Here is a 13,656-nt window from a genome sequence, read left to right as displayed (position 1 = left end):
CTATGTTCTGAGAACTGGTAACTCTCTGAGGTGGCCTACTAAATACCTTTAAATCCCTACCTGTTCATCTATTGTGAAATGATGTAAAATTATATCTGTCTGTACATCTGTCCATCTGTCCATCCATCCATCCATCCATCCGATAGGCAAATCTCACCGGGTTTCCAATTACTAGAAATGCCAGTGTGTTCCACAGCCACTTGGGACCAGGACCCAAGCCAGATGTTAAAGTTAGGGTTGCCACTCAACGGGCCCCCTTTGCCCGAGAGCCACCATGCTCCATGATTATTTTTGTAGGTTTTGTTTATATTTGCATCCTCTATGCCTATCAATTCCCTGCAGCCAATAAGTAAGTTCAAAAGCCTGGGAGGAATGAGAGCGGTTCTTCAGGTTGATTCCCATGCTGAAATAGAATTTCAGCAAAATGAGTGTGTGTGTGTGTGTGTGTGTGTGTGTGTGTGTGTGTGTGTGCATGAGAGGGAGAAAGAGAGAGAGAGTGATAGAGACAGAGAGAGAAAGAGAGAGAGAGTCCTAAGGCTTGAACTCAGGGCCTAGGTACTCTTACCTTTTTTTTTCTTCCTAAGGCTACTGTTCTGCCACTTGAATGATAATTTCACATCTGGCCTTTTGGTAATGAACTGGAGATAAAAGTCTCATGGATGTTCTTGTCCAGGCTAGCTTGGAACCACAATTCTCAGGATTATACCAGCAGCAGGCTAGGATTCAATACTTTCAATACCTCATTTCCAATGCACAGATGTACTTAGCGTCTGCCAACTCTTCTGTGCGTCGTATCTCAAAATATACGCCGCATTCCTCACATGGTCACACGCGTTACTCTGCGTTTTCATGGTTACACTTATGGATGATGTACTTAACAGGAAGTTTAACTCACTTTCAATATTATTCTGACCAGAAGCATCTTTTGTCCCAGTATCCCAGAGAGAAAGAGAGAGAGAGACAAGAGAAGAGAAGAGAAGAGAAGAGAAGAGAAGAGAAGAGAAGGAAGAGAAGAGGCGAGGAGAGAGGAAAAGGGAAACCGTGGAAAGGTCTCCAGCATACGCCGCCACACCCTGAGCCTGGGAACTAGAACAGAGGGCCTGCCGGGAGCAGGTGAATTTGCCTGCAAGCGGAGCCTGGGTTCCTTGAGAGCAGCTCAACCCCACGGCTGAGCCGAGAGGGCTACGCAACGGCCAGGCAGAAGGAGATTCAGGACACTTCCCACACGGGGCAGATAAGGCCGGAGCTTCCCTTCCAGCACCGCTGTGGACACCAGCCCGCGTGCCGGCCTCGGTGGGGCGTGTAGACCCGCGTCCTGACGTACACCAGGAATTCACTGCCCTTTGCTTTCCGGTTGCTGATGAGGGGGACCTCCAAGGAAAGCGATGGGTTGGTTGAACGTCTCTGGGGACCCATCGCTGTCTGCCCGGGGCTGCTTCAGAGCAGGAAGGGCTGGATGTTCGTATGACAACGCCAGCCCTTTGCGGATCCTGAGCAGGTAGCCGCGCCCGGGGCCACAGCTGAATACGAACACGCCGCCACCCGCTGCTCTCGGAACACGGCTCACCCAGCGACGTGCTCGTCCATCAAGTGCTACCTACACGGGACGTTGTAAGAGGAGCAAGGTGCTCCGTGCGCCCTTGAGGGGTTCACAGAGCAGCGGAGGGCACCCACTTGGGTGGGTGGGCTGCGGGGCCTGGCAATCGGAATCTCCTGAGCACCACCAAGGGGACAGAGATGTCACGCTTCCGCCCTGGGAAGTCAGCCGTCTTCCTGGGGACTCGGGCACAGCCAGGGCCTGGATCAAGTTCCGAAGAAGGCCTCCAACGGGTTCCAGACTGTGACAGGAAAGACTAGGACACCGGGGGGCCCCCGAGCAGGCAGGGGTGACGGCAAAGGCGGGGTGACGAGCGTGAGTTGGGGTGTCTTGATCTGATGTCAGGGTTCCTTATCTCTTGGCTAGACCTGACACATTCAAACTCTGAAACGCTGCTTTGGTGAAAGCAAAAGTAAACGAGGAAGGGAGGAATGCTTCCTTTGTGAGACAGAAGGCTTGCACGATGATAACTCAATAAATCTAACACGTCGCGCCAGTACCGGGCCCCTAGGTGTCCCGGCGGGACCTTCAGAGTTAGAACGGCCCTCCGCCTTCCCACCCAACCCCAGCGCTGCCCTCAGCCTGGTCTCTGCCTCTGCGGGCCAGTTGCTCCGTGCCGAGGAAGACTTTCCCCATCACGAGTGGCTTCTCACCATTCCCGACGTTCCCATCCCGGCTCGGGGAACCGAGCTCCTCCCTGGGGGCACCCCTCTTTCTCTTTCCTACCTCCTCCTTTCTTCTGCCCTCTTGGCCTTCCTAGACATTCTTACCCCATACACGGTGCGTGTTACGCCATCCGCTCTCTGTTAATGTAACCTTTCGATTAAAACGACACACGTCTTGGTTACCCTGGCGGCGGCGTTCGAACGCTTGTTGCGTAACTTGAGCTCCGGCAGGTGCTTATGGGGCCGAGAATGGACCGGGGTTCGAGGCCAGTGGGGGGAGTTGGGAGGAGGAGCAATTTCTCAGCCCACACCGGCTATGGGGGGGTGTGCCCAGCGGCACACAATGGTCACCCGTAGCCACGTGGGGGGGGGGTGGGGGAACCGCCCACGAGACCCCCACCTCCGCGGAGAGGAGCGCGGACACTCGCGTCCACAGAGCCCCCAGGCTCTCGAGGCCGCGGTAAGAACCCAGTGGGTGAGGGACTGTGCAGGGCTGGAGGGGGCGGGGGGGATGGCACGGCCGCTCTGGGGAGGCGGGCTGAGCCGGCGCTGCGTCTGCGATAGGAAGCGAGGGCTCGCTGAGCGCCTTCCACGGTCGGGCGTGCGTGATGCCCGCGGGGGCGGAAGCGCTCACAAAGGCGGCCCGCAGCTCCGGCGCGGGCCTCGTCCGTCCGCGCCGTCGGCGCGGCCGCCGGGGCCCCGTTGTGCACGGCTTGTGGGCTGGGGGGGTCCACACAGAGCCCCCGCAGAGTGTGCGGGCTGCCACGCACCTGTGCGGCTATCAAAGGCGGTGCCGACCCCAGCCAGGAAAACCCGGCTTTGTGTTCAGAGGTCACACGTTCGATGAAGGAGCCCTTAGACGGCGAGCCTACGAGGACAGTGGATTGGGTTGGAGGGGCTCAGGGAGGAGGTGGTTGGCTGCCTCCCCAAAAAGGGGGTGGGGGTTATAGGAAGCTGTCAGGGCCAAACGCCATGGAGTGACAGGAATCCAGCCCTGGACTAAGACAGAAGCTTCCACCCAGGGACAGCTCATCGGATCCCGCGGCGTTCGCCCCGAGGCGGTCACTACCACCTTCCTCTAGGACAGGGACAATCCTCAAGGCATCTCCAGGTAGCAAGTGAATAGACACACCATGACCCGAAGATCCGCGGGGCGGCGGGTCCCCCCGGCCGCGGTCCCGTGCCGCAACACAGGGCACCAGGCCGGCTTCCCGGAGAGAGCGCGCTCGGAAAGCCACGGCCGCGCTGCCTGGCCGCCGGGAGCTACGGGGACGCGGCCACGGCCACGGCTCCTCTTCCCGGCGAGGAAACCCAGGGGCCTTCTTGAGGACGCGGCTAGCCCGCTGGCGAGGGGCACCGCGAGGGCTTGCTCACACTTGCTCCTTCAACCCTCCCCCGTGTCACTATTTCCCAGGCGCCCCAGCTTCCTTCTCTTTAGACGCAGAGTCTGATGGAGTAGTCATCAGGATGTACACAGCCACGCGGTCGCTCGTGGGCATGGTAACGGCGTCACCAACGGCCTTGGGGGGACCGCCTCCCCTCGTGTGTACAAGCATACACGGCGAGGTTTTGTGCTGTGACGAAATCACCGAGCCACATATTTCTAAGAATCCCGAAAGGCCACACGCACGTGCTGTGTTTTAAGAAAAGGGCTGCCTGTCGAATTCTTGGAAAATAACGTTTCCCATCACCGCTAGTAACCCGATGCCCTTGTGACCCGGGAGCGGGAGGTTCACGCGCGTGGGGGAAAGTGCCGGAACACAGACAACGGGTGCGGTTTACCTTCCAGGTGACCCTGATGCTCTGAGAGGAGATGGGCTCCAGGTGAACTTCCTGAGGCGGACCGTCGGGAGCTGTAAGGACCAAAAACCCACAGGCAGGTTAGCAGGGCGTTCCAAGGCGGACGGCCAGGCGCGCAGGTGCTCCCACGGGGGGCGGGGGGGGAGGGGGGGTCCCAGCGAGGGTGGGCAGACTCACCGTGTGGACACTGTTTGATTCGTGTGTCTACACCTTTGTGAGAAAGGAACGGGGGGGGGGGGGGCGGGGACTTGTCACCGCGTTTCTCCTCAGGAGATCTGGGACAGCTTGGTTCGCGGGGCCCAAGTCTGAGCACGGTGTGGGGTAAGGTGAAGCCATCGGGAGACTACGCGCGTTGCACGCCTGTGTATGGGGTGGGTGTGCAAAGAGCGGTGTGTGCGTGGGAGGGGGGACCAGAACTCTTCTCTCCGTGGGTCTCTCGGATGGCTCGCGCTTTGCCCTCTCCCATTAAACTCTCGCGTGAGCCACAAGCTCTGCCAGCGCACGGAAGCGGCAAAGCCGGAGAAGGAAAGCCGGGGCGGCGTCCCAGCAATCTCTTTCTCAGGCCGTGCGGAATCAGGGGTCACTGTGGGGCAATCTCACTCCACGGTGAGTCCCTGACTCCCCAGGAGAAGTCGGCTCCATTACTAGGTGGAGGTCAAGAATTCTACCCCCCCCCCCAGGGCTTGTGATCTAATCAGGGCCTCAGACGCACGCGCTGAAAGACGGCCCCACCGCTCGGCGTGCGCTCAGCTCTCCTCTGGGAGGTGGAAGCCAATAGAAAGGTAAGAGGGAGAGGGAGACTGGTTAGGATTCAAAACCAACAAAACGTTTTGGAACTGACAGGCCTGAGCTCACTTCTGGACCATGAAAGAGCCATTTCTGTGGATTCGCCGGTGCACAAGGCTGGATGGCCCGCGGGGGGGGGGGGGCGGAAGAGGGAGTGGAGGCAGGAGAATTGGGGGAGGCTGGGAAATGGAAGAGGGAAAGGCGGAAGGTAGATGGGTAGGCACACGCCCGCGGCACACGGTTTCCTCTTAGCCAAGAGGAAGTTTTGAGCCGTATCATGGATGCTCAGGTCCTGAGCACGTGAATTCTCTACCTGGGTCTGAATTCTAGCTCTGTCACTCATTAGCTGTGCAGGCTTCTGCTGAACACAAAATGCCGTGGCTTGTTTTCCTTCTCTCTATAAAGGGATAGGATATACATCTATCTATCTATCTATCTATCTATCTATCTATCTATCTATAAGTAGATAGATGTGTCTATCTATATCTAGACATACATCTCAGTGTTATGACAACAATAGGCTTGGTTAGCCTCCATAATTATAAAAACACAATTACCATTGCAAACTGAAGGTATTTATTATCACAGAAAGAAGAGGTAAATCGGAGAGAAGCCGGTTTAAACCTGATTCCATTCTAAAACAATAAAACCTCCGACCCTGCCTTGGGTACCCTTGGGGAAATGGCGTCCGCCCCTCTGGGCACACTAGAGGCTGAGGACATTCGAGTCTCTCCCCTGAATGCTTGCAGAGAACACTCACACACCCTGCGGAGCACTTAAATTGTCTCCAGTTGACTTCGAAAGCCTAGTACAATATACTACTAACAACCTAATACGTTGCTTAGAAAATAATATCCAGGAGGAGACGTCCGTGTGTATTGGGTGCCGACATTTCTTTAAAAAGTGTTTCCAGTGTGAAGTTGGTTGAATCTGCAGAGGCAGGTCCCGGGGACGCCCAGGCGCGCGGCGATGGAACAGGAAGGCGGGAAGTCAGAATGGGGAAGTGGAGGCAGAGCAGCAGGGCTCAGACACGCACGATGGGCCTGCAGAAGGGAGACCGCCCTGGATTTCAGGGACCAGGCCCCCTGGAGTTCAAGGACAACATGGGGAGGGACCACCAGGGGGCAAACACCGCTGCTCAGCCTTGCTGTCCAATGGGAAGGGTGGATGGAGTTGGGAGACTGTCCAACGGCACGGAGAAGGTCAGTGGATGGCTAACTCCACAGGTCAGGGCTGCAAGGACCAGAACGGATGCCAAGGGAAGAAGGAACTTTCCAGCAAGATCATTTGCTATGAATCTGAAGGGAAATGTGGGTATCACGGTGTCTTTTGAGACAAGAGTTGGAGAGAGAGAGAAGGAAGGAGTTTAATGTGCCCCTAGTCCCAGCCTAGTCAACGACACTTCTGAAATCCATTCCAGTGTCCTTTGTAGCCCGTTACCATCATACCGTTCCCAACTTACATCGGTGTGGCTCGACACAGGGGCACCGTAATCTCGGGGGGTTATTTAATCCCGGAAAGGTTCTATTAGCATTGAAGTGAATTTCCAGGACAGTAACCAAGAGAGAAGCTGGCACCCAGCAAATGGGATCACTACTGTCAGAGCTCCGAGCCTAATTTCCGCTTACATGGCCAAGTCCTTTAGGTAGGAAACTGGGTTCCTACCAAGGGAGAACTTGAGCAGGGATTTCTTTTTATATCCTGATACTCTAGAAGCATGGAGATCCTCTTTGCAAAACTATTTTGAGAGCGATGTCTATACGGACACTAGAGCATTTCAGCCTAATGGTGCTCATCTGAGTTTATCAGCAAGTCAGTGTGGAATTGGAAGGACTATCAGGTTTCCCCCTCGTCTTGACTCTCCAGGGTGTGATGGCCTGTAGCCTCTGACGAGTTTCTCAGGTGAGAGGTGGCAGGTACAGACTCACATGTTCATGAAGATGGATTCATAAACAAAAGTAGTCACACGTCTGCCCGAGAGCCCTCTAGAAAACGTCAAGTTCATGAGGCAATCGTGAATCAGGGACATTTTCCCTCTAGTCTGCTCATGCATGTTTGTGGAGGCCGCACTGTAATGGAAGGGAGGATGGAATGTCCCCCCTCCGTCACAGAACGGACCCTTTGGGCATTGTCAGACCTTTAGGGTGGAGCCATTAGGGGCTGGGTACACTTCGTAGGTTGATCTGTCCATTTTCTCAGGGGAAATGGTTGGGGGGTCTGCTCTTAAAAAGAAAAGTGGTAGACACCATCCAAACAAATTGAAAAGAAAAACAACAACATATCTTAGAACTGAGCACCATATAATTAGGAAGGTTTTTTTTTTTTTTCTTTTTTCTTTTTGGCTTGCTTTTTATGAAGTTGATTGAATTTTTTCTAAGACACAATGATAACTTCGTAAATTATAAAACTAGTAAGTCTTTTCCTCCATAATTTTAGGGCTTTCCTTATAGGACCAGAGCTGTGAATTTCTATCCCCCCCCGCAATAGATTCTCATTTTACAGATAATTTCCATAAAGTTACAACTGAAGGCAGGTTCAGTTCCTAATTCTAGGCATGATTCCTAGGGTGTTTAGTTATTCAACTTAAAAGTTGTGCTGACATGTGACATTTAATAATTTACTTATATGCTCCCAAATTGAAGCTACACACACATATATGTATATATATATATATATATACCCATACATGTATATCCATATATATATATAATCAATGTATATCATATGGGGTTTGTATTTGTTCTTGAACCTAGAAGACTTAGCTTTTTCTTGGGAAGAGGGAGCTACAAATAAAGATGAATAATTAACATCTTTTTTCCAAAATAGATAACAACTGCATTTCTACAAGGGTCAAAGCCGACCAGTCTGTAGAGTAGCAATAAATGGAGATGGTATTTGCAATTCGTAATATACTTGGGAAGGTAAAAGGCAAGGGAGTCGTTGCCAGTTCTCTTTGGCGGGAGACAACGTGACACAGGGCATTTCCCCCGATTTCCATACCTCCCGCCGGGGCCCCCGCTCTCCTCCTCTGGCCACTCACCGGCCGGTCCCCGTCCTTCTGGGGCCAGCGGCTTGCCAACAGCTCGCACGGGGCCCACCAGGTCTCCCGCCGCCCCTCCAGCCCCTCCCTCGCTCCCCGCCACGGGTAAGGAGGCAAACCTGGCCGCCCCGTTCCGCCCTCGACCTCCCCCCTCGCAGGCCTCCATGTGGAGCACACAGCAGCCAGAGTCCTGGAGCCCAGCGGCCGGGCTGGGCCGCTCTGGGGGGACCCTCTCCAAGCCGGTCGCCTGGCTCGGGTTTCCTTATCCGGGATTCACGTGTTGGGTCCTAGCCAGGGCTAGAACTGGAGCAGGAAAGTGGGTTAGACGTTCCGAAAGGGAGCGAGGAATCCCCGCGTGGGCTTACAAGCAGATGTTCATCTTTAACAGGAACCGGGGAGGAGAGACGGGTATTCTTCTTTAAGCAAATAGGACCATTGTTTAGTAAAAATAAAATACAATAAGATAGTGATGCGTAAGTTCCAAAGAAGGCTGGCTTATTTCTTATTTCATGACGACATAGGAAGCAATAAAATATTGAGGCCGTATTACGTGTCAAACATTGTGCTAGGTATACAGATTCTATCCTGAACAAAACAGGTAACCGTTTTTCTGTGCGCGTGTGTGTGCGCATGTGTGTGTGCGTGCGCGTGAACACTAGAGCATGACTAACACAGGCCAGCATCTTACATGACCCGTTACATGTGGTTCAGGCTCTTGGAAAGAGTAGAAAGCAAAGAAGCCAACGCACACCAGAGAGGAGCGGGCTGGATTCTAGCAGGGTGCCAAGGCTAGGATGTGTGGAGATGATATTTGAGCCAAGTGACCTGAAAGCAGCGAGGAAGACGGGAAAAGAACACTCCAGAACATTCCAGGAGAGACAGCAAGACTAGCGCGTGAGGAACAGCAAGGAGGCTCGTGATTTCTTTTGATTTACAAAGGGGCGGGCTTCACCGGGAACCCCACGCTTCCGTGCGGTGACCACCTCTCTGGGGTGCGAGCCTCCCACCCACCGTCCGACGGGCTGGGGCGTTCCCACGAGCCCCTGCCCAATCCGGCTTCCGTGTGCTATGCGCGGATCCGCCACGCAGAGGATGACAAGATGAGCGCCGCCCCACGGGGCCGCGGGACCCCGAGGGACGTGTGGCCTCGGGGCGCGGGCGCTAATGGGGAAGCCGGTCTATGGGCGAGGGTGGGCCTCGGAGGCGACGGGCTGATCGGGACCTGGGAAGTCCGCCGCGCCCCGGGTCCATTAAGAGCTGAACTTGTGAACTCTGACAGTGTCTCCACTTACTCGCTCCGCTTCCCCTTTGTCAGGGGGCCGAGAAGAGCGTGCCAGACGGCCTGATCTCCGCCCCGCGCCCCGCGGCGGCTGGCCCAGGTCAGGCGTGTCTAAGTGGGGTGGAAGCGCATGTGTGTGCGCGTCACAGAAGACGGATTTTAAAAGATCCACAGCTGATTCAAAAGATTCTCCCCAGCCCTAGGCGGACCCGAGCCGAGCCCTCCCCCCCCCCCAGGCCCTGGAGGGGCGGGCGTCTCTGTTCCCAGCCTCCTCTTCCTCTGCCTTCTAGCCGTGCCGTGGGGCAGGGCCAGCAGATCCGCACTTTACAAATTTCCAGGGCGCGTTCAACCCTCTTCCCACGCCCACTCACGTCCCAAGGTGTGCAAGCACATACAAGGGAAGGAATCGTGTGTCCCTCACTGTCCCTGTCGCCTGTGTCACTCGGGGCACGGAGGTCCCCGGAGAAAGGAAGACGTTCCCCCCAAAGGCCACTTGGAGAAGATCTCCTCACCTGGGACTTGGGGACAGCACCGTGCCTCACACGGGACGCACAGAAAGGGAGAGCCAGAGCGTGCAGTGGGCAGGTAGGAGGGGCAGGCAGGCGGAGGAGGAGGAGGGCACGGAAGGGCCGCGCGGGGGCCGCTGGGTGGGGCTGCCTCAAAGCAGAGCGTGCGTGGGACTCAGCGCTGAGCACCTCACAGTCCCGCGGATCTGCATGCAGACAGAGGTGAGCACCGGCGTCTGAGACGCCCGCTTATTACATCCCGGCAACAGTGCGTAGGGTCCAGAAGCGGCCCTGCCTAAGTGTTTTCCTTGCTTGAGGCCTGATCTCTAAGCTTGCCTGGATGGGAGCAGCACACGTGGAAAAGACCCGACCGCGGGACCCCAGCCCGCCCAGAGACGGCCGGAAGCGACCGCCGCACTGCAGTGGCGTCTAAGTCCTGCACGGACAATGACTTTGGGTTTCATTCACGCGAGCCTCTGCACCGCGACGACAAAGACCGGCTTCGCTCGAGCCCTGCGTTTGCCCACAGCTCATCTGGACAGGAACGAGGCGCCCGACAAGGAGCCCAAAGGGGTGCGGTTTTTTTTTGCCTCCTCCTGCAGCGAGGTCAGACGGTGCCCTGCCGATCAGCATCCGGGACGGTGCACCTGTTCTGCCGAGCCGCTGCCATGGCAACCGGCAACTGCCGCAGAGGTGGCGAGAGAGAGGAGAAATAGCGAGCGACCACAGCAGTGGTCTAATGGCCGTGAGGGGGGCCGCGGTGCAAGGCACCCTGGGAAATGCACAGCTCCTGTCGAGACGGCAGGGTGTCAGACGGGTGGACGGGAGGGAGGCGGAGCGCGCGGGCACAAGGCCGACAACCCGGGTGGGGGGATGGGGAGCTCGCTCCCTGAATACGCAGGAATACCGGCCCTTCTCTGCCACCCAGGAGTCTCACGCTTGAACTCGCTTTCTGGAAGGCACTAACGACCTACACACAAACGAAGAGAGTCGGCAAAACGTTGCCGACCCTACTTCTTGGAATTTAATCGCGGAAACGGCGCAAGGCATGCCATATTCTTCGTTCCGGGGGGTGCTTTGCACGTCGAGTTGAACGCCAAGGACACCTCTGACATGTGGGACTTGCTAAATACACAGCGGGAAGACGTCGCCTTGGACCAGAGAAGGGAAGGACTCGAGAGAGATCGAGGCTCCGTGGCTCTTCCCAAGGCTGTCACCGGGGGAGGACGTGCTCACGTCAAGCACAATCTGGTGAAAGTGGAAGCCTGCCAGTGACAAGGTCCGCGATCGCATCACTCTGGGGGGTGGAAAAGGAGAGTGTTGAGGGATGGTAGGAGAAAGCAAGGTGGGTTTGGGGGCCAGACAATCCTCGCGGCTTCTTCCCCTTTTGCGGGCAGCATCCATTGCTCAGTGAAATACATACATATATATATATATATATATATATATATATATATATATCAATTAGCCTCACCCTGAGTAACCATGATTAGACCAAGACGGTGGATATGGCCGTACGTGTGCCTGCCTCGTGGGTATATATGGGAGGGGGGTGTACACATTTTGTGTATGTGCATGCTTCGTGTGTGCACAGGCGTGTACATGTTCGGGGCGGGGTTTGCACACACGGGCGTACAAGTGATGGAACAGGCTGCAGACGTGACTTAGAAGGTTCTAAGTCATCTCCAGGTGGGAGGATGGCGGGAGAGGTTTCGACCGGCTTCGTAATACTCAGCTCTACCTTCGAACATTTCAACGTGAAGGATGAAGTCGTTTTAACGGCTACAAGAGCAAGGAGGCTTCTTTTACAAGCGTGCTCTTTCTAGCCAGTCTCCTGTACCTCCCCCTGCCCCCACACCGCACACCCCTGCTGTTTTCCCCAAGCGAGCGTCTGTCCATCCCTTCCGTGCTTGCGACTGCCCTGGCCTTAGCCAGGAAACGTGCCCGTGGCTCTTCCTTCTCTCTGGGTCCCGTGTGCCCACGCAAGGGAGCTGCGAGCGTTTCCCCCGAACCTCACCAAGCTCTTAGCTTCACGTCTTTCCTTTCAGTCTTGGGCATGAGATTCTTAACTTATATCCTATCTGAAGAATCTGAAGAGGGAGAGTCCTTCAGTGGTAGAGGCGGAGCACCATGGGCATAGAAGGATGCGAAGTACACACCCACAGACACACCCACACACACACAAGTCACCCAGAACGGGAACGCGTCTGCCTCTGAGCCCCGGAGTGGGTAGCTGGGCTCCTGTCCCGCCCTCCCCTGCCCCCCCCCCCCGCCCGTATGACCTACCTGCTTCATCTGCTGTAATGGTGAGCTCGTTGCTGGGCTCGCTCTTGCCGATCCGGTTCTTGGCGTACATGCGGATGCTGTAGGTGGAGGAAGGGTGGATATCAATGATGGTGGCCGAGTTCAGCTGAGGGGAAACATCTTTGGTTCTCTGAGCAGAATCCCACGAGTCTTTGGGGTTTTGTTTTTTGTTTTTTCAAAAAAGAAGAGATAGAGATGTCAGTTTTTTTCCTCTGCCTTTAAAAGTTCACAAGTAGGAATTAAAAAAAAAATTTAAACAGCAAAGAAAGGAAGGATGGAAAAAAATTACACCTAAAGGGAAATCTCAATACAATATTGACAGTTGTCATTGGGAGCTGGGCATGAGAGGGAGCACGAGATCGAATCGTACACTCGTTATCCACGCCATGGGGCCGCAGGGGAGCTCAACTCGGGGAGGGGACGGAGGAAACGGGGCTGGGGACCCGGGAAGGTCGGCCAAGGCAAACGCAAGCGGTGGGCACCCATGCTACGCAGCGCCTGGCCACCGGTCAGTCCTTACTGGACAGGGCAATACAGTGACTACGGTGTCGACTCCGAAGGCCATGCTCTCTCCGCCTCCCCTCAAAAATGAAGTTCTACGCGATAACTCAGAGCTAGCCAGACTCCAGCTGTGGCATAGGCCGTTCTTCCCCAGACAGAAAGTGTGAAAATTGAAGACGATCCCACACAAGCCAGTCTCAACTTTGCTAGGCACACACGCACGGACTCTGAGATGACCGAGACCTTTTCATGCCAAATCTTTTGTTGTGAGAGCCATTTTTTCAAACACAGTTCGTGCAAGCAGTCGTGCCTCCCCGTGGTACAGAGCTGTCACAGAGTCTGGGACGGGCAGAACCTGGGCTTGGAGCTTCCCTGTCGATTAGGGACTGCCAATAATAGGCTAGTGTTGGGTGTAGAAGAGTGGAGAGGCTCCTGCAAGTGGCTAGAGGGGTAGATTACAGAGTCCTGCCCTCCTTGGCTTCCTTCCTGTGATGCCCAAGACCCAGGCGTTCTCTGTTGCAGGGCAGGGGGCACACTTGTAATGTCCGGCTCTATTCCTGGTGCTAGCTCAGCGCCAGGGAGAGCAGATGCATAGGGAGCACGTGTTTAATAGAAGGCCCGGTAAACGGCAAGTGCCAAGCTTTTGAACGCCGTCTCCGGGAATAGCGCGCATCGGGCGCTGACGATTGCTATTGCGCGCTACAGTGTAAGGACAAGGAATCCCTTGGGAAGCCTGGAGATGGAAGGGTGTGACACGGAGACACCTGCCTCGGTGGTGCCAGGGCAGGAGGTCAGGAGACAGAGGCAAAGGGCAGGGAACGTGCTGCCTTCCCGGAAGAGCAGGAAGCCACGGAGACCCATCTGCCTTCGTGTCACAGCCTTAAACAGGACTCGAGGGCTCGGGTTTTCGGTCCGTGCTTATGGCGGGTCCGGTAGGTGCGCTAGGCACTGGGTGGGCGCACTGTTCACGCTAGCCAGGTTGTAGAAACAGCCCAGATGCCCTGCAGTAGATGAAGGGGTCCAAAAGATAGGGTGCACATACACCGGCCCGAGGAAGAACGCTGTGTCATTTGCAGGGAAACGGATGGACCTAGAACAAATCATGCTAAGTGAGGTGAGCGAAGCTCACAGAGACCAAGTGTGTGTGTGTGTGTGTGTGTGTGTGTGTGTGTGTGTGT

The 13,656-nt window shown here is 55.5% G+C and overlaps 1 protein-coding gene across 1 annotated transcript in view; it reads right to left on the bottom strand.

Moving 5' to 3' along the window:
* Positions 1–13,656, bottom strand: part of Dscam (DS cell adhesion molecule) — a 305,816-nt gene that overhangs the window by 73,814 nt on the left and 218,346 nt on the right. The window contains exons 15-16 of the mRNA XM_048346574.1: positions 11,960–12,127; positions 4,045–4,115 (exon numbers count right to left, since the gene is read on the bottom strand). Of these exons, the coding sequence (XP_048202531.1) occupies positions 4,045–4,115; positions 11,960–12,127 (239 nt within the window). The remainder of the gene's footprint in view (positions 1–4,044; positions 4,116–11,959; positions 12,128–13,656) is intronic.

This window comes from Perognathus longimembris, chromosome 5 (assembly GCF_023159225.1).
Source record: "Perognathus longimembris pacificus isolate PPM17 chromosome 5, ASM2315922v1, whole genome shotgun sequence".
In the NCBI taxonomy this organism is placed as follows: domain Eukaryota; kingdom Metazoa; phylum Chordata; class Mammalia; order Rodentia; family Heteromyidae; genus Perognathus; species Perognathus longimembris.
This window is presented reverse-complemented; position numbering and strand designations above follow the sequence as displayed.